General features: G+C 36.1%; 1 protein-coding gene across 19 annotated transcripts in view; it reads left to right on the top strand.

Moving 5' to 3' along the window:
• Positions 1 to 26213, top strand: part of SORBS2 (sorbin and SH3 domain containing 2) — a 203065-nt gene that overhangs the window by 84446 nt on the left and 92406 nt on the right. For 16 of the 19 annotated variants that reach the window (XM_070757541.1, XM_070757539.1, XM_070757537.1 and 13 more), the window contains exons 2-5: positions 8980 to 9029; positions 17824 to 17916; positions 21429 to 21455; positions 24283 to 24407. In XM_070757541.1, coding sequence (XP_070613642.1) covers positions 9020 to 9029; positions 17824 to 17916; positions 21429 to 21455; positions 24283 to 24407 — 255 coding nt within the window. In that variant the 5' untranslated portion in view covers positions 8980 to 9019. Of the gene's footprint in view, positions 1 to 8979; positions 9030 to 17591; positions 17670 to 17823; positions 17917 to 21428; positions 21456 to 24282; positions 24408 to 26213 lie in introns of those variants that run through there. The other 3 variants (XM_070757533.1, XM_070757532.1, XM_070757535.1) reach the window with 3 other exon arrangements.

The following is a 26213-nucleotide window of genomic DNA, read 5'->3' as shown; positions in this document are numbered from 1 at the left end:
ACTGTACATGGTAATGTCAGGTGTCCAAGCTGACTTTAGAGAAGGTTGAGGAAAATTATATATTATTGTTGATGCACACTGGATAATTGGGAAAGCCAAAGAATGCCACACAAACGTTTATGCTAATTGATTATAGAAAGATCTTCAAGAACATGCCTAGAAAAAGGAATTGCAGAATATTTAATGGCCCTCATGCATAACCTTTACACAGATCAAAGGGCCATAGAATGGGCAGAATGTGGCAAAATAAATTGGCTCCAGTTGGCAAAGGTGTGAAACTAGGTTGTGTCCGCTCCCTTTACTTAGCATATATGAAAAAAAACATATTGAGTGAAATTGGATTGGAAGAATATGAAGAGGGGTTAAAATTTAGAGGAAAATATGAATAGCCTGTCCTACTTTCCTGATGATAGCTCACACTATTTTGAACAGCTGTATTGCTCTGTAGCAGGGCAGCCCTTGATCTGTGTCTACTGTCAGTGTTAGTCTTCCTACTGAAGTTAATAGATCAATGTCACTAGTCATTCACTCCCCAAACAATTTACCTCAGATGACTTTTTGTGAAACAAAAACCAAAAAATGAGTGTTCTCTTAAATTCCTATATGACAGGCAGGATATAAAGCAAATACTGTATCCTTAATCCTATAATCCTTCTGAGGTGGCAAAACTCTCAATGGTTTTTCCAGTTTTTTGGTAGAATTTAGCAACATCAGCAGTTCCCTAAGTTTCCTAATGCTATTTTAATTATGAATTTAAATTTAACAATTGCCAGCCATTAAAGACAAGCAGTTGTTCTAACTACTTCTAATCATGTGAGATTTTACTGTCTGCCAAGATATTTTTTTTGTCATGTTTACTTGGCTATTTATAGGGGGATGAATAGCAGCTATTTTGCTTTATATAGTGACAAAGCTTGTAGGGCTATATTAGGTATAAAACTAGAAGCAATGTAGAAGATGGGTAAATATGGACAAAAAAGAAAGTGTCTAACAGTTTAATGGTGGCCTTTTTTTCCCTTTCATAAAATAAACATGCAACTTTGTCACAATACTGATTGGACCGATATAAAATTGTTCGTTAGGTAGCACTTACAAACATTTCAGGGCCCACTTCACACAAATAACCAAGGACAAATTGCCCTGACATGTTATGCCATTCTAATAATAATGCATGAAACAACTTGTCGCTTTTGATTGCACATGGGGAAGGTTAATTCCATCTCTAGGGCAAAATATATATATGTAAACATTGCAGGCACACCATTGAGACCATGGTGTTACTGCTTTTAAATTCTTTTGCATGTTCTCACACAGCACATAAGGCTGCTTCACACTGGTGTAAACTCCTCCTACAGAAGATACTAAATGGATGAATTGAAAGCAGATTCTGAGACTCTGAGAACACAAAGCACCATATATACATATTTTATTTGCTTCCAGGTCAGAGAGAGAGGCTAACATGCTTGAATTTCATTTAAAACAGCATATCATCTAGCCTGATTCTTCTTATCTCAGAGATGTGGTACATACAATAGGTGATTCTAAATAAAATTTGACTTGGGATACAGACAGTTTTTACAAGTACGGAGATGTAATTATAAATTTTAACTTTTCAGAACTGTAATGTCCCACTATTAAGCTGTCTAGAGTGAAGTAGAATTCTGAGAATGTTGCCCGGACAGTGACACACCCATGCAACGGTTTATATGTCTATAAAGTCAGAATTGGATCTTATCCCAGTTTCACTTCGGCAGCTAAGTGCTTCCTGTTTCTGTTGCTTGACAGTATTTGGAATAAACAACCCATCTTTTATTCTCCTGAACTTACTCCTAGTAACCACTTGGCACATGTTAGCTTTGCATGTTGAGTAGGGCATCAGTATTTAATCCCCAAGGCACCTAGTCCAAGCCCTGTGGCATCTACCAATTTGTCAGGTAACAAAACCCAAAACAAAGTACTGAAAATTAACACTGGAACTATTACAGCTTACATAGCAGCATTCTAGGGCTTTACAACATCCCCTGGAAGAGGGTATTAGACAATCAAAACTCACTACAAAGCATTTTAATATATTGTAGACTCAAAAGACTCCATTGCAGGCATTTCATGCTGTGATTCAGAAGTGAATTATCTGCCAATTACCTGGCCCTAAGAAATCCACCAGTTGTTTCACTAAATATCAGCTCACTACCATTTTTCGGATGAAAAATACTTAACAACTGTACTTTACAGTATTTCTAAAATAAAACCATAAACCTCCTTCAAGAAATATGAAGTCTTTATTTCCTTTATTTTAGAGTGTGTGCATAGCGTAGCTCATAATGAGTTCTGGGGTTACTTAATTGGTGACTTTGGGGATGTGCCAGTTCCTTTTAAAAGATAGCTTGGATTCTACACTGCTTTCTTGTGCACAGGGAGGGGGAGTGTCTAATTTATTCTGGGCAATGAACACAAACATGGCAGTATGAACAAGCATTTTATATGAAGCAAATTTCATAAGAAAAGTTTTTATTCAACATTCACTTTCTTTTTATTTAATTTCTATTTAATTTTGAAGCCAGAAAAATGTACACCTTAATTTGTTGAGCAAACTGAAGATATAAAAGTATCCTGTTTATTATTACTTATAAACCCTGCAAAAGGCTGCCTTTGTAATTATAAAGACATCCCATAAAATGTATACATTAACCTGTCAGCTTGTATGCCTTCTTTGATGTCTTTGATTTAATTCTTGAACCTGTTTTCATTTTCAGAAAAAAACCTTAAATGGTATGTTTAAGGCACATCTTGAGCACGGAGCAACAGTAGGGGAGGGGGAGGAGAAATTAAGAGACAGGATTTACCACTTTAGTACAGAAGGTCAAGGATCAAATTGTTACAGTACCTTTTGCTGGCCAGATGTCTTCACAACCAATTACAGCGTGCCTTTTAGTGAATAGAAAATAACAGCACCAAACCTTTTAAGGATGACTTTGTCATGCAGTGGCTTGAGACACACTTGGTGACATAAACAGATCTTAGTGGTTTAGAACAAAATGGAAAGGAAACATTTTTAGCAGTTTTCTCTTGTACTTGTATTTTCATAAAATGTAATCCATAGGTCATTCCAGTGAAGCGGCAAATTTATTTTAAGTCTGGAATCAGCATGTCCATTGGTAAGGCTAGGATGGGGTGGCAGGCTTATTTCTCTGTCCAGCCTACCTTAGAATTATATATGGTATATAATTGAAGGAGCTTTCATGTTTGATAACATTCCATGTACCCCAGAGTCTGCATTGATGTTGAGAGAATTAAATTATGATGGGCTTTATAAAGTAATGGGGTAAATTAGAACATACACATATCCTACATTATTTGTGACTCTTCGGGATTTTATGTTTACTAAAATATGCACAGGTCAAACTGATTATTTTAGCTTGCCTTGGAAAATCATTTGCAAGCCATTAAAGAATGGATTGTGCCCAGATTCTGAGCTTGGCCTGTTTCTTTGATCTTACCTTCCAATATCAGCAAATCATTTCTCCTAACTCTCTATTTTTTTCATTTTATTTTACTTTTATGCAATATATTTATTATACTAGGATCTGATGGCTACATTCTGTTTTACAAGATATGATGAAGTCCTTTAAGCAGTGGTTAGGCGGATGCTATGAATATTTATGACAACAAATTGAAGCTCTGAGTAAAAATCCTACTAAACTATTTCTGTGCAGAATTTTGGATTCAGAATATTGTTTTAAAACTCAGTGTGTAGTGTAGCATTGTACAGTTCTCTTTCAAGTGCTACTGTTTGTTCAATTCCCAACTATAAGAACATTTGAAAATGCTGTCTCCTATAGCAGCAACAAAAGCTTTCTGGAATCTGCCCTTTTTCAGGAATAATTTGGGGGCTGTTTTGAAAACCAGTGTTATAACCAAATCCATTTTATTGAAACTGAACAAAACAACCTGGAGTCAGTGTAATCTTTGAATCATCCACATAGAATTCTGAGGCATTAATAGCAAGGTGGTTTTATTCAGAATGTCAAGAAGATAAGTCAATCCCTTTATCCCTGCAATTGTCCTTTAATTTATTATTCTCCTTTATTGTGCTCAGTGATTTCTGAAAAGGACCTTTTTCTCAGTTTTATTACAGTGATTTGAATTTTGGTTTAGGTTCAATTGTTTTCTTTGGGTTGTCGGGATTTAAAATAAATAGTTGATGTGGTTTCCTCCCACCCCCCAAAATGGGCAACATATTGGAACATCAACTGTCCAGGAAGCCATGCACCAAAATAATTTATATCGTTGCCTGGCAGATATTCTGTTCCTGGTGTAGACAGGTGGACCAAGTAGTTGAAATAATATTTAAACAGTACATAAAACAGTACTTACAGAGTTACCATCATTTGACAGCTTGAATATTGGCTGTAAGCTTTAATATCTCCAGATGATAGATAGATAGATAGATAGATAGATAGATAGATAGATAGATAGATAGATAGATAGATAGATAGATAGATAGATAGATAGATAGATAGCAGTGATGGGCTAAGGTGACTAGATGTCCCACTTTTGGCGGGACAGTCCCGCTTTTGAATAATTTGTCCCATGTCCTGTGGGGTTTCAAAAATGTCCCGCCAAATACTCTATTCTAGTCAACTACCATTGCATTTTGGAATGAAGAGGGGAATGGCCAGCAGCGGGGTGAGAGCAGGAGGGGAGGGGCATGTTTCAATTCTGCCCCTCCTCCTCCTCTTCATTGGTAGAGAGGTCTTTTCCCTGCCCCCATCCCTGCCCCAATGAAGTCATGCTTACCACGGCTTGGTTGGTCAAAGACAGCGCTTGAGGGTGGGGTATTCTGTGGAGCACAAGCCCAGAATAGTGCTCAGGGGCCACCATAGCAGCCAGCACCGCATGGAGCAGAAGCTGTCGAGGAGCGGTTCTCGAGCTGCGTGGAGTGTCACTCTTTGTCATCCCTGGGCATGACCGGGTTTTTGACAGGCCTCGGCAGCTCGGAAAGTTCCCCTTCTTCCGACACCTACCGTCTCAGTCCTTCTGACCAGCTCCTTTGGAGCCCAGGCAGCTCAGCTGCTGAGACCCTTCTCCTTTTCCTCCTCACTCCTCCTCTTCTTCCTCCACCCTCCCCCCAATTCGGCCATGGCATGCGACTCCACCTTAAAATGGACTCTCGATTTCAACCCTTTGCTGAGCCCAGACTTGCCGAAATGACAGGGGAGGGAGGGGGGAAGAGAGAGAGAGAGAAACAGAGCGAGAGGGAGGGAAGGAGGGAGAGAAAGAGAAAGAAACAGAAAAAGAGAAGAAGGAAGGAAGATGGAGAAAGAAAGAGAAAGAAAGAAAGAAAGAGAAAGAAAGAAAGAGGGAGAGAGAAATAGAAAGAAAGGGAGGGAGGGTGGGAGAAAGAGAGAGGAATAGAAAGGGTAGAAGGGAGAGAAGAAAGAGAAATAGAGAGGGAGGGAGAAAGAAAATAGAGAGAGGAAGGAACAGAGAGAAAGAAAGAGGGAGGGAGAAAGAGAGCAATTGAGAGAAAGGGAGGGAGGAAGAGAGAAGGAGAGAGGGAGGGAAGGAGGGAGAGAGAGAAAAGAGAGAGGAAGGAAGAAAGAAAGAAAAAAGGAAGAAAGAAAGAAAGAAATATTTTTTTTGCTCCACATAGGCCACATTTTTAATTAAGATACACACACACCAATGCTGGTCAATGGTGTCCCACTTTACCAATGTTAAAATCTGGTCACCTAAGTATGCAGTACTGGTAGAACAATTTTGATTTTCCCTTCTATGTTTTTCCTATCACAGTAAATGAAGTTGAATGTGTCTAATTTTACAAGAGCTGTGTGTACATGTGTGTACATACACTTTATATAGTAGATAATAATAATAATAATAATAATAATAATAATAATAATAATAATAATAATAATGTATATTTTTGTGTGCCTGTGTGTAATATGTATGTACACATACGGCATATATACATAGAATTAAATAGTATATTTTGGATGTTCAATAATATTATTATTTATTAGACTTGTATGCCGCCCTTCTCCGAAGACTCATAATAGTAAATAGATAGGGAAATTGTATCTCTTTGAGGCGAGGAGAGGCCAAGCACCCTAACTTCAATCCAAACCCTTGACATGAGTGACATCAAGTTGGCCACCTTTAAGTCAGTCACATGATCTTTAAGCCACTCCTACATGGTCACATGGCCACACCCACAAAATAAGCCACGTCCATGGTGTGGTAGTAAAATGTTTTGCAGCGCTTCACTGATAGATAGATAGATAGATAGATAGATAGATAGATAGATAGATAGATAGATAGATAGATAGATAGATAGATAGATACCTTTATTGTCATTTAATGTTGGGCACATTTTAATGTGGCTCACATTAAAAATGAAATTCTGTTGCCTGCTCTCAAAGAAAGTATCTATCTACCCATACACATATATAATACACATATAAACATGAACACACGCTCACATCCTTTCATAACTGCCTTTAGATATTTTAGATATTTTATGGACAGTACTGCTATATTTGGGAGGTATCAACTTAGAGTTACTATTTCCATTAATTCTTTCAGTCATCTACCTTCTCTTCATCAGCCTTTATATAATTCCCTGCTTGGAATATATTTGGCAGTAACATCTTTTGAGATAACGAGGTGATAAATGATTTTCATTGATATTACATGGTCTCTGGATTTTGTTTTTGTAATCTAATGCTTAATACCCAAGTAACTTTTCATACAATAATGTATCTTGAAGTACCCAAGTAACCATAGCTTTCTTCTGATCTCAATTCCTACTCAAGAAAAAAGGGGTAAGCTTTATTAGCTATATAACAGTCAGTAGCACTAGCTCTTTTTTTTCTTGCCTCTATTCTGTATACAGAAACATAATCACAATAATGTCAGCAATCAAAGGCAATCTTCTGATAACATGACTTTCTTTTTTTATTGCTATTTCATGCTGTGTTTCCTGTTTATATATTTGTATGTACAGTATTTTGAATGCCATGGAGCATCAAGTCCCTCAAAGAAATACACAGAACCTGAAAGCTTTCCAGCTTCTTGGATTAATGTATTTATAATTTGCTTTCAGGGCATGTTAAGTATCTGGCAGACTCCATCTGGTGCCTGATTCAGCATTCCTCATTCCCAGAGATTTTAACTATGTTGAAGTCATTGATTCAGCAGCAGTTAATTCTCACAATGTCAATAGGAAAACAACTATGTATTAACTAGATTCAGAATAGTGCATCAGTACATGAAAGAAAATATGCTTTCTGTCTTGTAAAACCACCTACTGGCCCTATTTGTAAAAGAAAACCTCTCTGTTTCTGCCTTCTTTACATTTACACACAATATTGTATACTCATTACCATATTTAAAGAAGCACTAATTTATAAAACCAAACAGGGTTCTAACAATTAAAAAAAACAAGATACAAATCATGGTTGGATAAGAAATGTGCAAAAAAAACCCAACCAATAAAATACCCCTGTGGTGTATAATTATTCTTGATTTTTCTTCATGAAAAACAAAAAAGGAAGTACAAAGCTTTACTGAAAAAGAAGACAAGAAAAGCTCAAAAGATATATTTAAAGTCCCTTGATCCAGGCAACAAAATACCTCTCAATCTCCAGAAGAGCCCAGTAATTCGAAACAATTCTTGAATCTGATTCTAGAAAACCATTAGGGGACAAATTGAAGACTTCACCCATTGATTGGTGTCTGCTGGCACATATTATATTGTTGTTCAATAATACCCACATCCAAATAAAGTCAGCTTTCTGCTATGCTGCCTAGTTCCCTGAATGTTTGGCAGCTGTCTATTTTAGTTCCTTTTCTGCTTAAACTTTATGATATGGTACAAAAAACTCACTAATCCTGAATATTATAATATTATTTGGACCGGCAGACCTATTGTTTTATTTTTATAGTCTGATGATGTAGTGATTATCACATCCTCACCAAGAAGGGCATTCCCCAGGGAGGGGCGTACATAAGTGCACCAGCGTGCCTTCCATCCCCTGTCCTAATGTTTCTTTTTTATTAGTATCATATCTTTGCATACCACCAAACAAACAAATAAATAAATACCCTCAAATATTTCCTATTGTCCTCATAATGACATAATAATTTTTTAAAAAATTAAAAAATACTTTTTTCTCAAAATGATTCTCCAAGATAGAAAAATGATTCTCCAAGATAGCAATGTTATTTAATAGGTTCAGTCCTTTTAAGTATCTTGGAATTTTTTTGCAGGCTTCAGGCACCCAAAATGTCCAATTGAATCTTTGTAAGAATACGTAAAAAAGAGTGTAGCTGCCATATTAAAATGGATGCATAGACAGACAAGCATTATATCTATCAGCACAGCAAAACTTGCTTTAAAAAGAATTTAAATTTGTTTAGCGTTTAGGTTTTGGGATGTAAATTTCAACATAGGCAATTCTAAACAGGATTTCGCCTCTTCATCATTTATAGTGTTCAATTCTTTCAAATTATTTTTGTGTGATTTGGGTGACTTATTTTTTGTTCAAAAGTTGGGAACAATGCTGGCATTGTGGTTTTTATGTAGCCAACAACCCCATCTCTCTGCAGTTTTCCTGCTGCTGATGCTTTTGATTTGAAAAAGCCCAAATGGGAGCAGTTCCCTCATGAAATGTTCTCTTTAAATTAAAGTGAAATGTGAGAAGTTAGGAAGACTAGAGACCATGAAGAGGAGATTGTGCAAAGAAAGACAGACAGCTTCTAGCAGTCTTCAGCCACCCACTACATCTAAAATAATTTCCTCTTGCTCCTCCTGGGAAAAAAAACATTTTTGAAGCATGTACAACCTGAATGCTGTTGTGTTCGTTAAAAGAAATAAGGAAAAATACTAATTTTTTTCTTGCCTGCCTACTCAAAAGATCTTTATCTTGTGTTCTATTGCATTGCATATAATGAACAGATTGCCTTTATTTTCTCTAGGCAAACTGAAGACTTTGGTAGCAAATCTCCCACAATCAAAATGAACACAGGTATGCATTTTCATAGTGCAAAAATGTGAGCATATTGTTTAATGCAAGTTACAGATGTTTTGAAGAACTTTTTGCTAATATTTTTTCTTTCTTATATGTGTGCATATGAAGTTCTGATGTATATTTCTCCAGATACACTGTTATGTATAAATATAAATATATACATAACATGCATATGTAAATAAGCATCTGCATTTCATTTCAATATATTTTCAGATACTTAGTAAAATATATTGGGGTAAAGAACATATCCATTCACAGTGGCATAAATCAAGACAGATTTTTTTTCTTGAATGGCGAACCATTTATTTTTATAATTATTTTAATTATTGCTTAGTTGTTTTGTTTAACTTCATCTACTGGAGTTATACAGTTATAGTGGATGAGTTAAATTATATATGCCTTGCAGCATGGCATTTTAGAAAATTATATTTAAAACCTCTTGATTTTGGCATGACATGGCCCAATGATGAAGATGTTTGCCTCCCATTCAGAAGGTTGAGAGCTCAGTCCTAGTCATCAACACATGTTTCTCAGGAGCCAAAGACAAAATAGCTGCCATGATCTCCATGTAGGCATCAGGAAGGACATCCGATCCAGTAAATGTTCAGCTCCATTCAGTCGCCAAGATTCTAAATACAAGAATGACAGGATGGTCAAAAAACAAAACAAAAACCTATCAGGTAGCATTTTCTGTGATGGCCACTGATGACCATATACATTCTCTTTTGATATTCGTGTACCTTTATTCTGGAGAATATAAATTCTGCAACTTAAGTGAATAATAATGCTGTACAAACAATATCAAATATAATTTAATAATCTATTGCAGTGTTTCTCAACCTTGGCAGCTTGTAGATGAATGGACTTCAATTCCCAGAACCCAGAAGGCTGTCTAAGGAATTCTGGAGTTGAAGTCCACATATCTTCCAATTTTTTTTACTACCACTCTGTGGGTGTGGCTTAATTTTGTAGGGATAGCTTGACAGTCATGTGACTGGATGGGAGTGACTTGATGGTCATGTAACTGGTTAGGAGTGGCTTGATGGTCATATGAGTGGCTGGGAATAGCTTTGCGGTCATGTGACTGGGTGGGTGTGGCTTTGTGGTCATGTGACTGGGTGGTCATGTGACTGAGTGGAGGTGGTCAACTTGACATCACTCATGTCAAGCGTTAGGGTTAGGGTACCTGGCCTCTCCTCACCTCAAGGGCCTCAAAAGGATACAATTTCCCTGTCTATTTATATACTGAAAATTTAAAATATACTATTTAATCCTTTGTATATATGCCATACGTGTACTTACATATTACACAGGCACTCAAAAAGATATATTAACTACTATATATATTGTATGTATACGTGTACACACGCATACACTCTTCTAAAACTATACACATTCAACCTCACTTACTGCATTTGGAAAGAGTAAAATGTGGTGAAACTCACTTAATAACATTCTTGCTTAGCAACAAAAAATTTGGACTCAATTGTAGTCATGAGTCAAGGACTATCTCTGCCTTCCTCTGCATGGCTGCCTTGTCCTAGTAAACTCCTTCTTCTCTGTTTGAGGCACCAAAATAATCCAGATAATGTAAGGTTTCCTGCTGTAGCATGGGGTTGGACTAGATGGCCTCCAAGATGTCTTCCAGCCCTAAATTGCTCTGCTGTTTCAAAATGTCTTCTGAAGCCACATCTAGTGCCAGGGTTTGTAGTGCTTCCTTCCTCTTCTCTCTTTGTCTGTCTCTCTCTCTCTCTCTCTTTCTCCTCTCCCTTCTTTCCTCTTTCTTTTTTCTTTCTCTTTCTCTTTCTTTCCCTATTTTTATTTCTCTCTCTCTCTCTCTCTCTCTCTTGTCTCTCTAACTCTCCCTTCCTTTCTTTCTCTTTCTCCCTTTTTCTCCCTGTCGCCTTCCCCCACCTTCTCTCTCTCTCACACGCACATACACACACACCTACCTGGTCTGGGCACAAATTATCTTTTGTTACAGAATTTTTCATTTCTCTCTATAATACACCTGATATTAATCAATACCAGGAAACCCTCCTCATTCTCATTCTTCCTTATCCCTTCCCTCTCCAGGATCCTTCTTTCCCCCTCCTCCCCTCGTTTCCTTCTGCTTTCACTGTGGGAGAGAAAACCAAATAAAAACAGGAAGGAGGCAAGGACAGAAAATGGTGCATGGCTGCAAAATAGGAGAAGGTCATTTTCATCTGCTTTCTGCAACTGAAAAGTTGAGGGGACCCAAGCAGGGGTGGGTTCTAACTTACCTCGCTGCTGCTTTGCTTTCTCAAGATGGCAACCACATTTACAGTGCCTGAAACTCAGCTTCTGCACATGGTCAGAAGAAAAATTAAATTAAAAATAAATTTTAATTTAAAAAAATATATATTTAAAATTCTAAAAAAAGAAAGCCAAAAACAAGATGGCGACCGCATGCACAGTGCCAGAAATTCAACTTCTGCACATGCTCAGAAGAAAAATTAAAAAATTAAATTAAACATTTAAAAAAAATTAAAAAGAAAGTCGAAAACAAGATAGTGACTGCATGCACACTTCTAGAAACTAAATTTTAAATACATTTTTAAAATAAATTTTAAAAAGTTCAAAAAAAATTGAAATAATTTTTTTTAAAAAGGTGGTTGTGCCCATGGACTGGCACCAACCGATCTGGTTCGGTGATGTCATTGGAAAGTCATCAGCAGGTTGCTACCAGTTCAGGTGAACTGTCCAAACGGGGAGGAAGCTACCCCTGATCTTCAAGCTGCCTAGGTTGAAAAACATTGTTTTAATCTAATCGTAAAATCAGCAAAGAGAATAAATGGTTTCTTGCCTTTCTAAAGAACTCTTTCAAGAATCTGATCTCTATCAGCTGCCAAAAGTAAATGTTGATGGGATTTATCAAAAGGGAATATATCCCAATATATCCCAAGGGAATATATCAAAATATCCTGGCCATAACTCCTTCCCACAAAGCATAGCTCTTTTTGCTCTCTTTTGTACCACAGTCAGCAAAGAGAAGTGGAAAGAATATAATAAATATATAACCCAATATATGAAAAGAAACATATGGGACAAAGCAGCCCTTAAGAGTTAATGTTCTTTCTGATGGTTTTGAAGTGCCAAATGGGGACATCATTCTTTATATTAAGAATAGAAAGAGTTTGGAGTATCATAAAGGTGAAACCTAGAGATAGCTGTTTACCCTAAAATGAATCTAAATTCTACTTTAGAATATAGCTACACCATTCAGCTTTCTAAAGACAGTTCAGCGGTTCAGCTTTGTTGAAATAAAATACAATCTGATTTTGAGAGGAAATGTAATAAATAGAATAGAATTCTTTATTGGCCAAGTGTGATTGGACACACGGGGAATTTGTCTTCAGTGCATAAGCTCTCAGTATACATAAAAGTTATATGTGATATTTTACTAGCAGGCCTTTAAGCAACCATTTTAATCAAGTATTACCTATCTAAAAATCCGCACATTATTTCAAAACCAATTAAGAGTTAATCTAGATAATTGAAGGATCACATAATTCTGTTTGTAATAAAATTAGTGGAAATCCTATTGGATTCTATGACTAGTCTTAAGTATGTCCATTAATGTCTCCTATAAAAATTAAAAGGATACACCAACTCTTAGGTTTGGCTAAATGCTTTACATCTCTTAAACTGTTTTTAAACAAAATAAATGTTCAATTTCTCTCAGAATTCCCCATTATATAGATGTGAAATAAACAAAATGTTTAAAAGTCATGATATCTATGTAGTTACTTACCAAGTACATCTAAATTATATTAAAGTAATCAAAATATCTTTACATTCACCAAGGCATGTCACAACTTTGGAGCACCTCTAATGTTTGGAAATTGAAAGTTGAAAATTTTTACATACCTAGTACAATAACATTCAGGTAGTTTGATTTCAATGCCATTTTCAGTAAACATTGACCCAGCATCTAACATCTTTTCAGCATATGCCAACTTTTATTTGAGATGTTGCATTTAAGGCAGAATGAAACGCTCATTTTTCCTATTGCCCAGGTTAAAATGTATATGAGGACCCAGATTGTGGGGGCAATATGCTGGCTCTATTTAAAAAAAGTGCTATTCCTAACATATTGTAAGCCGCCCTGAGTATAAGGAGAAGGGTGGCATAAAAATTGAATGAATGAATGAATGAATAAATGAATGAATGAATGAATGAATGAATGAATAAAATATGTAATATACAATGTTATTATCAAAGCAAGATTCATGCACAGCTGTATATTCAGATTTATCAAGGACAGTGGTACCTCTACTTAAGAACTTAATTCATTCCATGACCAGGTTCTTAAGTAGAAAAGTTCTTAAGTAGAAGCAATTTTTCCCATAGGAATCAATGTAAAAGCAAATAATGTGTGCAAACCCATTAGGAAAGAAATAAAAGCTCAGAATTTGTGTGGGAGGAAGAGGAAGAAGAGGAGGAGGACAGTCACTGTTGAAGGAAGAAGGTGAGGGGAATAAAAAAAATCCAAAACTTTAAGGCTTTAAAAAAAAAAGAGGGACTCTGAGGCAGCGAGGAGGAGCACATGCCTCCCATACAACTGTTGCGAGGCTGCCTCCCATACACAGTACCAGAGAGAGAAATGGCAGGAAACTGGTCAGGCCTTCATGCCTCTCTCAAATTTCCTGGGAAATTTTTCCAGGCTCGGGTTCTTAAGTAGAAAATGGTTCTTAAGAAGAGGCAAAAAATTCTTGAACACCCGGTTCTTATCTAGAAAAGTTCTTAAGTAGAGATGTTCTTAAGTAGAAGTACCACTGTAGCTGTATATCCAGATTTATCATTTTTAGGGATGGATTCTTTTTTGATTCATTCTATTTTGCAAACACTATAGCATCAGAAGTTTGATTCTAAAATAGTTATTTTTATATAAAATTAATTTTATTTTTTAATTGGACTTTTATGCCGCCCCTCTCTGAGGACTTGATAAAATAATTATCAACTATTTATACATATCAAGGAATACCTTCAAAAGGCTTAATGTAAATTATTCAACTGCAGATCTGAATTCTTCAACCAATTAGCAAAAACTTGAGAATTCAGCCTCCTTTCTCTGGATTCCAGAAAAATACTGTAATTTTATTCATGAAAAAAAAATTGTACATAACTGCAGAATTGCTTCTTCCATTCCATAGTAGAACAAACCACTTTCAGAGATTTTAAAAGCTGGTTTTAAAAATCCCTAGAATGCTACTTGCACCCTATTCAGCAAAGATAACACACATCCACCATCTATAAATAAACATTCTCTCACCAGCTGCAGAAAGAATTCTTGTCTTTAACTTTAATGAGATTAAACAGTTTAAATCCAAGTGCATTAATTTAAAGTAGATTTAAGTGGCTGGGCAGACCAAGCTTTCCACTTATCCAGATTCCTTCTAAGAACATAACATTTCAAATAATTTGGGCAGACTGTTTATATGCAACCCATTTTCTCACATAGATAATGAATGGCCCAAAGTTAATTTGCTCAAATGGATCTTTAGTGTCTCTCCATAATTTTTTAAGCACTAGTGTAAAAGGATAATATTGTGATAAATGCATTTCAGTTTAAAATGATTTAATAACCCAACTGTTTTATAATAAATGAAAGACATAAATACAAACCTGGGTAAAAACAATTACTGTCCTTGGAGAGTACAAAAATATATGAGGTTTAACTTTGTTAATATTAAATCACCATCATGCAGAATTGTTACCATTTATCTTCTATGCTTTCAAAACACATCAAAATAAGCTACATGTTATATGCAATGCTGAATAAACAGTTTGTTTTGAGAACAGTTCCTAAACTTAGAATAGCGTGCTCTAGACACTCAGCATTATTATTTCAAATACCCACTATTTTATTCTTACCAGGGATGGATAATCAGAATCTTCTAGGCTTTCTTTGAATGTTTGCATGCCACCATATAAACATTTAATCAACCAATCTAGATTTCTTTTAAATGCAGTAGGTATGCCCCATACAATTATTTTCTTCTTGTGCACTGTTTATATCTGAATAATCCAGCTGTTGGTTTTACCATGAAGTATATGGGAAGCACAAGCTCCAAATCTCGGAGTATTTGTAATATATTTCTAATAATTGCAAATTAAATTCAGAATTTGTCCTTGTAATCACAAAACATACAAAGCATAAGTCCACCTGTGATTAGATGTCCTGGTTCACTCCTTGTATTTCTATTTTTTAAAAAGGACTATGCATGCAAAAGGACCCTAGATCAAAATATCAAATGGGTTCGAATGCCTATACTACATAACTGGTATAATAGCAATAGCAATAGCACTTACATACCACTTCATAATGCTTTACTACCCTCTCTAAGAAAGTTTTCTAACTCTACCATTTCTAGAATCATATTCTTGCCTAGTAGATTAAGCCAACATGGAGGGAAGGACAACACCAATCCTGATTTTACAACTCACAAAGTCCCTTGCGATACATGATACATTCCTGTATTTCAGCCACATGGAATGAGATTCCTGTTTGTTTTTGTTCACCTAAAACAGAGCAAACATACACAAGAATTGATAGAATTTAAAAAATGAAATTAACTTGAAAGGGAAGAAAAGGATCTTATTACAGCAGCAATCTAGATTTATTGGACTACTCTGGCAGGTGAATTGTAATTGTTGTACAATTAAAGCTTTCTTGTACAAAGGCAGCCTTCAGGTAAATGCCTGAAGGACCTATCAGAATAAGTCATATAATATTATATTGGGCAATGCGCCCTAAGTTCCATGTCGACTGAGGACAATAATGTTGCTAAAATTGGTCTGTTGCTTTGATTTACCTTCCTCACTGGACTCTTCTTTGCCCCTTTTCTCTTATATTGTCATAAAATTTGATCTCTGTGTTGGCATGATCTTTGTTAGTGTTACCTGATTATTCTTAGTTTGAAGGTTTCTATTATTTTCAACTTACATTTAGGTATTTTAAACATATTCCAGCATCTTAATAAACATCAGACAGATTGACAACTGTTGCTTTTGTATGCTTGTTTAAATTGATTATTTAATATTTTTTGTGGTGGAGGGGAAATCATACCATGTTTCCCTGAAAATAAGACCCTGTCTCATATATTTTTTTGAACCCTGAAATAAGCTCTTGGCCTTGTTGCTATGCACTCAAAAGCCTGATTGGGCTTATCAGAGGATGTCTTATTTAGGGTGGGATGGGGGGACAGAGCTAGTTTCCAAAAGGGGAAGGGGAAAGTGAGTTAAGTTCAAGATTTAAGGTCAGTTTGTAAATGTAAAATCTCCAAGATTCAAAAAATCTTACCATGCATAAATCCTCCAGTAAATTTTGACTCGAAAATTCTTTCCCACAGTTACTCCAATTACAGCCAGCACTTTCTGCCACATTTGTTTCTGTTAAGTAGTTCATAATCCCTGGTGAGAAATCTCATTGCACTTTCTGAAGAAGAACTAAAGGGGCATTTGTTTGCATCCAAATTCTAGCATTATCACATCCCCCATAAAGTAACTGTAAATCAGGAGTAGTTACAGCCCTTCATACTCTTCTTAAGAACTTGCAGCAGCCCAAAGTACAGTAATGACTGTTTCTAGCCATTTAGGGAAAGGCTGTAGTGTTTCTAAAATAAGCTGTGTTTTTCTTAAAATGAGAATAACTAAACTTGTTTCCAAAAATCCAGAAGGCCAGCTGTACCCATTTTCAGCTTGTCCTTTGTAATTCTTCTATGTATAAATACCAAGTATGCCATCACCCCCCCAACCACCAAAAGGCTACCCCCTTTCAGGTAAATTAATGTGAAATGGTTTCTTTTTTCTTTCTGATGTAGCAGGAAGATTGTTAGATGAAGGCAAAATATTACTTGTCCATGTATTTCTGCCTTCAGTAAATAGCTCAGGTTATCATTTTAATAATCTGAATCAATATTATATATTTTTTTTAATTTGTAACATTTATTGCTGCCCAGCTTTTCACACAGTAACTCTGGGCTACTAAATGTAGTTAATAAAATCATTTACCACAATGTCCTATCTGTCAATGAATGCTTCAACTTCAACCGCAACAATACATGAGCACACAATTGATTCAAACTTAATGTAAACCACTCCAAACTCGACTGCAGAAAATAAAGCTTCAACAATAGAGAAATCAATGCCTGGAATGCACTACCTGACTCTGTGGTTCCTTCCCCAAACCCCAAAATCTTGACCTCACCCCATTCCTAAGAGGTCTGTAAGGGGCGCGCATAAGCGCACCATTGTGCCTACCGTCCCTTTCCTATTGTCCTATTGCCTAATTTATCTGTACCTACTTTGCTAATGTTTATGTTTATACCAATACCTACTACCTTGCACATGCTTGACAAATCAATAAAATAAATAAATAAACTAATAAGATGTTTAGTGATAGCCACATGCTACTTTCTAGCTCTGCATTATGATTAGTTCCTTATTTTGATGTGTCATTTTTAATCCTGCCTTTTAGTCTTTTTATTTTTGTGGTGAGTTAGGTGCACCCAAGTGATTTTTCAAATACTGGAAAGCACATGCTAAATCTCTTTGGCTGGTGTATTCTTTGGAATGGCAGTATTAATTAACAACAGCTTCCTCAACCTTTTGGTACGTATGTACAAGTATCTAGGGATCAACCACAAATTCTAACTGCATGGATTTATGTCCACATTTACATATCTCCAGTAATCCTCACTTTTTACATTGCATGTGCTTGTGTTCGACGTTGTGGGCTTGTGCCTGTGTCCTTTTCTGCTTTCAGATAGTGGTGGGTGTGCTCGCAAACGTGCTGCCATGTCTGTCAAATTAACAGCGGTGAAGAGAGTTCAGAGTTCTCCAAACCTTTTGACCGCAGGTATAGCTGTTAACCATGGAATGCCACACTTCAGTATCATTGTGTTGTGTTTTATACAAATGTGCAATTAGAACTGAATATTGGAAATGGTAACCACAGATCCTCACAATTGTCATTGTGATGAGCCTGTATTTCATCACTGTTCAGTGTTTTTGTTCTAATTATTAGTACTAAAGAGATTTTATATATTTATATATGAATCGGCAAAAACATGTGATACATAGAGAATACAGTTTGTCGGCTATGAATAAATTAACTGCCTTGAAATGGCCCTGGGTTGGGCCTAGAGGCAAAAAGGAACTGTGACGTTCCTTCAATATACCAGGGTGATCCAACAGAAAAAACATATATGTATATGTATATGTATATGTAATGTATATGTATATGTTTTTTTCTGTTGGATATATATATATATAACATATTTGGCTGATAATGAATATTATATATATTCCAGTTGTTTAGAAAAGGGGTAATTACCCAATATTTTAGATTTAGCACCTACTAGCATATATAATGACAAAGAATTATGACATTTGTATTGCAAATATATGAAACATCAGACTATCACTGGTATAGGAAATACAGAATAGAAATAAATAAAGAGCCGCCCCGAGTCTTCAGAAATCTAATTAATAATAATAATAATAATAATAATAATAATAGTAATAGTAATAATAATAATAATATCAGAAACACAGACATTTTAATATAGTACTAAACATGGTACTAGAACTTGCAAACATTCCAAGTATTTATACAAAATATTACTCTTTGATCACATGAGAATATGCACGTCTAAACAATTAAAAGAAATTCTGGGTTGACCTACTTTACTCAAAAGTAGAGTCTTATTTCAGAAAATAAATGTTAGCCAGAAATAAAAGCATGCACAAATGTTCAGAATAAATGTGAGATTTGATTATATTTAAATAAAAATTAGAGGTAATTAATACAAATGTTCTTTGTTCAACAACCACAATTGGTCTGGCAACTCAGTTGTTAAACAAAGCAGTCACAAAATGAACCGGTTACTGTGCTTACTCACTTCCTTTAGCTTTCCTTTGCTTAACAGGTCTCTGAAAATCATATGCAATGCTTGGTAGCAAAGTTAATTTTTTATCACTGTCACAACTGCAAATGGTCACTAATCAAGGCAATCATTAAATAAGGACTACCTGTATTAAATAAAATGAACTGAATTCAGTTAATATCAATTATTCCGTTATAGATAATGTTGCTAAGGATTTGGGGCGGCTTACAGCATATAAAAAACAATATAAATATCCTAAATACAGTACAATTAATTTAAATTAATTAATCTAAAAAATCCCAGTACCATTAAAAATCACTCATACCCATTCAAGCAAGAGACATACGTTTTGTTCATCGGCCAGGGGGCTAGAGTCAAAGGACCCCAAGCATGGCGGCATACATGAGTCTTCAGACTCTTGCGGAAGGGAGGGGCAGTACGAATCTCTGGGAGGGATTTGATTCCAGAGGGACGCCCCCCCCCCACACACACAGAGAGGGCTCTTCCCTCAGTCCTGCCAGGCGACATTGTCTAGTTGACGGGACCTGGAGAAGGCCGACTCTGTGGGACTTAACTGGTCCCTGGAACTCGTATTAAACACTCAGTTCTACTACAACTTTGGTAAGGAGTGTGAACTGCATATATGCTATTTGAAATATTGTGTGAGGTGCTTAGGCAATAGGTTGCACATCTGTAATGTAGAGGCTTCCTTGACTCTTCAACAGAAGCAATTCAGGCAATGATACTTACTAATCATGCTGAACCATTGATTCTGCTTAGCCCCAAGCAATTTTAAGGAATTATGTGAGCAGAACTTCTAATTAGATCTCAGTGAAAGTCTCTCACTCAGGAAAAAAGAGAACATTTACCCATGTCAGGATACCGTATTGCCCATGACAATAGAAAAACAAGTGTATTGTAATATTTCAATAAATAAACGGGTTTAAGGTCAACTGTACCAAATTAGTAACATGCCCCCTCCTCAAATTTGTGTGCTGAAGTAAAATGCTGTCTTTATTTTTTTCTACTTTATAATAATCTTTGCTCAGGTAAAAAGCACACTGTTTGAAATTCCTTACTGAAAAAGACTAGAAGACAATAGGGCAAAACTTGGAATTAGCTTTCAGGTTTCAACAATTTCACCTAGTTGAAAATAGTGTAACATTTGTCATTTTCTCAGTGCCCTTTAGAACATTGGATTGAAAGGATTTCCCTCTGGCTGATAGAAATCATAAACTTGATTTCAGATATTAACAGCTTTTAGCAATTAAGTCCTACCCTTAGCTAAATGTTGTCATAAAACTGTCAACATAGAAAAATGAAATGGGAAAAATGAAAACAATGTGATAGCAAAATGGCAAAAGCCATATGTGGAGTCATTTTGTTACAAACATTCAGAAACAATCCTGAGTTAAATGCTTTTTTAAAAAAAATGTATTTGATAATAACCCAGAGAATTTAATCAGATGAATTATATGAGATGAATCATTTTAGAATATTAATTGTAATTCTGAGTATAATTGAATAGAGCCACAAGGTATTGAGTTACTATTCTTGTAGTGTCTTAAACTATGCATGGGCACCAGAAGGGAAGAGTAATTCCAATAAATCAATGTGTGCTAAATACATTATAGCATCAAGAAAACACAATACTTTTAGTACATAAATACATATTGTTCAGCTGCTTTAGAGAGCATTAGTACATTATTTGCATAATTATAGTGTTAATTTTTAAATTAAGATTAATTAATTAAACAGTTTTAAAATGATTTATACAGATATTATAGATTAAGTATGATCTTGCCAAAATATCATCAATGAAAATGGAAAGAGCTACTAGCTCAGCGTTTCTCAACCTCAGCAACTTTTCCAGCATTTCTCAATCTCAGCAAATTTAAGATGTATGGACTTCAACTTCCAGAATTCTCTGGCTGATAAGTTACTGAGGTTTGATGAACATTGGATAATTTATTCTTTTGTTTTTCATTAGTGTCCCTCAAAACATTGCTGGGTCTCATGGTTTCTTTCTCTTTGTAATCTAGCCAGAGAGTTTGGATTTTGAAACAGTAGTGTAATAAATAAGTGTTTAAAATATAGTGGTAATGAGTAATATTTTAGACAGAGATCAATATTATTACTCCTGTCACCGTGGTGGTAGTTAAACCTTGGTTGATGGCTCAGTTTTGTATGCAAACTGACAAGTGGATTAGGATATACTGTATATGAACCAAGTTGTTGAACTCATAAATAAAAAGAAGTTTGGGCCAAGCAAAAATAAAAACCATCAAAAGAAGCTGGTTATTTTCATGTACAACTCACTGAGTCCAGTGAAAGTTGTTCCCAAAATAGGTATTTCAAACTGTAATATTTTTTAAAGTTTATGTTTGGTAAGTAAATTTCCCTGAATTTCAGAGACTAAAACAAATTGTAAGAATCCTAATCAAACTTCCCATATATTAATTATAGTATTTACTCTCTCTAGGACTTGATTCCCATTCACCAGACTCAGGTAATTTTTAAAAAATAAATAAATTAAAATATTGCATGTTTTTGTATAGGCATCCATAACAAAATGTCTGTCATGGCATTTCATTGATGCACCATGGCTAACATTCTTCTACCAGGATACATGTACAGAAGTCCAGGATTTGTATTGTCACAATGCACAAGTTTTCATGTTTGCATCATTACAAAATGTGTACTGTATGTTGTATGCATATGGAATAAGCAAGGCATACTTTTAATCTAATGCTGTTTTCCTATAAATCTTACTAACGTTGAGAATGATCTTACCATGGACAACAAACCTTGTGAATGTGTGACTCTAAGCATTCCATTTTATATTTCTGAAGCTTTTTCTTCTAATTCTGAGTGGCTTGCTTAGATCCAGTCAACTCATCAAAGAGGACTCAACATTTACACAGTACATTGATCCACATTTGTTGATCACATTTTAGCAAATGTATCAGACCACAGAATTGGATTTATTGAGTAAATGAAGTAAGGTAAATTAATCCTGGACCAAAATGTCATGTGAATGCAGCCAGTAATTTCAACACAAAGTGGCTGATACGTTTTTGTTATTAGAAAACAGTATAAAGCAAAAAAAGAATTGCATTAACTGTTTTATTTTTAGCAAAAACTCTTGGAAAAATTCCTTATAATTAATTTGGGTCTTCTCTACTGTCATCTTGTCCAAGTCAATAATGTGGCATTTTTAGATGTATACTTCATTCTTATACCCACCACAAAGATAGATTTAAAGATAGCAATAGCACTTAAATGTGTGTACCACTTCATAGTTCTTTACTGCTCCCTCTAAGTGATACACGGAAAGGATCTTGCCCCTGAAAAGCTGGGTCCTCATTTTACTGATCACGGAAGGATGGAAGATTGAATCAACCTTGAGCTGCTCACAATTGAATTCCTGGAGTGAGCAGTGAATTATTAGCATTCTAAGCATTGCACTGTAACTCTTAAATGTAGTAATGAAAGCTACCAAATACGGTAACTATTGCAAAAGAGCCATTTATCTTGTTCATCCTTCAGATAGTTACCAACTGAAAAGTATACCCTTTAGTTATTGGCGACTGCCATCATACCAGATTAACTAATATACATATTCCCCTATCGTCTTCTGAGGTTTTCCTGTTATAACTAATGTTAAAGGCTATCCCCTCCTGATGAAGTCTTCTTCTAGCCCCCAGTTCATAGTAGAAGCCATCAGACTTCAGAGATTTCTGATTCAGTGGGAAATTGGTGTGTTCCATTTTGTAACCCAAGCCTGAGATACATACAAAGTATGTGTGGAAGTTTGATGACAACCATGATGATGACAAGAAGAGCTGGGAAACTTGCTTTCACGAGTTATGATTTTTTTTTTCTGGTGTGGAATGTATGCCTGCATTACACCAAACCTCTTGCTTTTTTGACAAGGCATTTTTTCCAACAAGGCAAGGACAATGAGTTAACACTGAGCTACCATCACTAGAAGCAGTCTTGCTCATCAACTCCACCCCACCCCACCCAGTAAATGATTTGAACCATCAGTGCAGACTAATGTTTCTCAATCTTGGCAACTTTAAGAAAGGTCGACTTCTGCTCCCAAAATTCCCCAGGCTGGCTCCAAGCCACCTGCCATAAAGTTGCCCAGAAACACTGAAGTAGATTCTCTGTATCAGGTGCTACAGGTATTCCATGCCAGGTGGGAGGCTGCTAATTTCCACTAAAACAGGAAAACAAAACCTTTCCTGTTTTACAGGTCCTGCTTCCCCCCTTAGCCCACTAGAAGGCTTTCATTGTATTACCATTGTAGATCAGCCATTGCAGGTAATTCACAAGATGGATCACATCAGTTGAAATAGAAAGCCCCAACCTACCTTTCCTCCTAGGAAAGACCCAACCTTCCTTCGGTCAGATTCTCCCACATGATTAAATCCACTGATCTAGCCGTCTATCTTATTCCCATTCTCCATTAGAAAAATGATTTTTTTGTTGTTGGCAAGGACACTTAGCACCTTATCTATTTTCTACAGGACACTCCTAAGAAAAAGTCCACTCACTGGCATTGTTAATGAGGTTGAACAGTGATGAGCTGTGAATTTAGGCTGATATACTTTGAACTGACTCATAGCCTGAACAACAACCCATTAAGCCAGCTGTCTGAATGTGCCCCAAGTGTAGGAACATTCCATTTTCTGCTTTATAAGGGAGGGAAAAATCAAACAGTTGTCATTTTCCCTGAGCACTTCTAATTTCTTTATTTCAAAATTTATGATAGGTCTCTTGACCTTTCTTTAGCTGAGTCCTAATGATTTCCTGAATACCTAGTGATGGGATTTCAGGATTATAAATGGAACGTGGAATTTCCACTTCCAGATAAAGGCTTCGGTCTTTGTCAAGTTATATAATGAACTGGTGGAGATGCCACTGAGAAGGACTATTATGAAAAGTCAGAGTCAGGACATTCATGGAACCGTGGGAGGACAAGGAAGGACAAATAATATACATGTGTGATGATTTTCTATTCCTACTGTCATCTATGACATTTTGTTTTATGGATACTGCTTGCCAAAACAATTACTGTGTCAGCTGAACAATGGTAGGGAACCCAACATCACCTCTTCATTTTTCTTCATAATAAAAGTCTGTCCTATGATGCTGATTCATATGTATTTAGATCCATTCATTTTTTTTTTTGCATTGGTGCCACCACTTCTATTCAAGGAGATCTCTCTTTTTTTAAAAAAAAAAACTAGAACTGATTTCACTTGTTACATTATCAAAGGATTTCTGTATCAGAAACAAATTTACTTGGATTTCTTTCCACATAAAAGCTTGGAGATCATTTAACATTGGAAGTAGAGAGACACTGAATGGAGACACTAGCAGCTCCTCTCTTGCAGCAAAAGGCTTTCGAAGTGTCCGGCCAAACCTACAAGAAAAGAAATCACCAACTCAGGTAAACAGGGAGCTGTATACAGTCACACTCCCACTTTCAGTGATGTGTTTTCAGAAAGAGAAGGGGATATTCATTCCTTTGGATGAATGTTTCCTGGATGCTATCCTCACCTAACTTACATACATCTGACATACATTTACATCTTGGTTGTATGACAAAAAATAAACTATTTATTTATTTATTTATTCATTCATTCATTCATTCAATTTTTATGCCGCCCTTCTCCTTAGACTCAGAGCGGCTTACAACATGTTAGCAATAACACTTTTTTAACAGAGCTAGGCTATTGTCCCCACAATCCAGGTTCTCATTTTACCCACCTTGGAAGGATGGAAGGCTGAGTCAACCTTGAGCCGGTAATGAGATTTGAACCGCTGACCTTCAGATCTACAAGTCAGCTTCAGTGGCCTGCAGTACAGCACTCTACCGGCTGCGCCACCCCGGCTCACTTATACAAAGCAAACTTATACACAGTTTGTTGCTATCTCCTGTTGTAAATTTGCTTCTGAATTAAAGCATCCAGCGATGAAATGTCCCTCAAATTAAAAATACTGGCGTAGGCCTCTTTTTCTTTAAAAAAGAAATCCTGCTTTATCTTATTTGATTTAATATCTTCCACAGGCATTAAACAGCAAGCCCATCATTCTTAGTCTTGAAAATGTGATACTTGTTGTTCAGCACCAATTTAGGAACAGTTGTTTTATTGAAATAATACATGCTTCAATAGAAGAAACGGTTTGGAGTTTCTGGGCCGAACAATTCCAGAGAATTTCTGTCTCTGTAATCTCCTGCTCAGAAGTGGGCCACAATTTGGAGGTTCTCCTAGACATTAGAGGTATAACTCAGGGGCGGATTCTTCTTATATGCTGCTAGCGGTGTGGTGCGCGCGCAGCATGAGGATTCTTGCGTGCATACCCCCAGTGTGATTTTGCTTCCGTGCGTGAGCAGGAAGCAAAAATGAGCTGAAATCTCGTGAGAGATTCTGTCTCGTCAGCTCCGCCCCCTCTCTCTGCTCCAGGGCCCTGGAGCTGCGCACAATTAGCCATTCCAGCAGCAGCCCATCAGTGCATAACACTATTCTAACATCCTATAATTGGGCTGCCCTTGAAAAACAATTAGGAACTTTAGATTGCTTTAGATTGCAGTGGCCTGGGTAGAAATGGATGTATCTCAATACATATTCAAGCTACCCAGGTGCTTTACAAGTTACATTGATTAACAGCTGGCTTCTACCTATGGCTCAAGATGTAGTTATTATTCTTAAGATCCTATGTATCTTCAGACCTGGTGTCTGAGGGACCATACTCTCCTATATTCCTCTGCCAAACCATTCAGATACAAATAGGAACAATTTACAGCAGGTCCTGTGTCTTCAAAATGTCACCTGACAAGCCTCAAAGGTGGACATTCTCACTCTTTCAACTCTATCAAACTTTGCTTGGTAGAAATTCTTCCCACTTTATTTTTCCAAGGTTTCAGGGGGGGAAATGGAAGACTTACCTTTTTCATCATGTACAAGAAGTGGGTGTTCTTTAATGGGAAGGAGGCTTGCACGATTATGGTATTTGTATTTATTGGAAGTTATTTTTTATATGTATTTATATATACTTGAGGTTTGGGAGGTAGTTTATCTATTTGCATTGTTAACTGCCTAGAGGGTGCAGGATGGGCAGCATACAATAATTGTTAAGTAAATCAGGAAATTAATAATTTTTGGTTGTATGTGCATGCACACACATACAAATTTGCACCAGAATAGTTTTACTTGCATGATCTATCCCATGCATGTGCATTTTTCCTCTCTGC

The sequence above is a fragment of the Erythrolamprus reginae genome, chromosome 7 (assembly GCF_031021105.1).
Source record: "Erythrolamprus reginae isolate rEryReg1 chromosome 7, rEryReg1.hap1, whole genome shotgun sequence".
Taxonomy (NCBI): domain Eukaryota; kingdom Metazoa; phylum Chordata; class Lepidosauria; order Squamata; family Dipsadidae; genus Erythrolamprus; species Erythrolamprus reginae.
The sequence above is the reverse complement of the archived record's forward strand: the minus strand, read 5'-3'. Positions and strand labels throughout refer to the sequence as shown.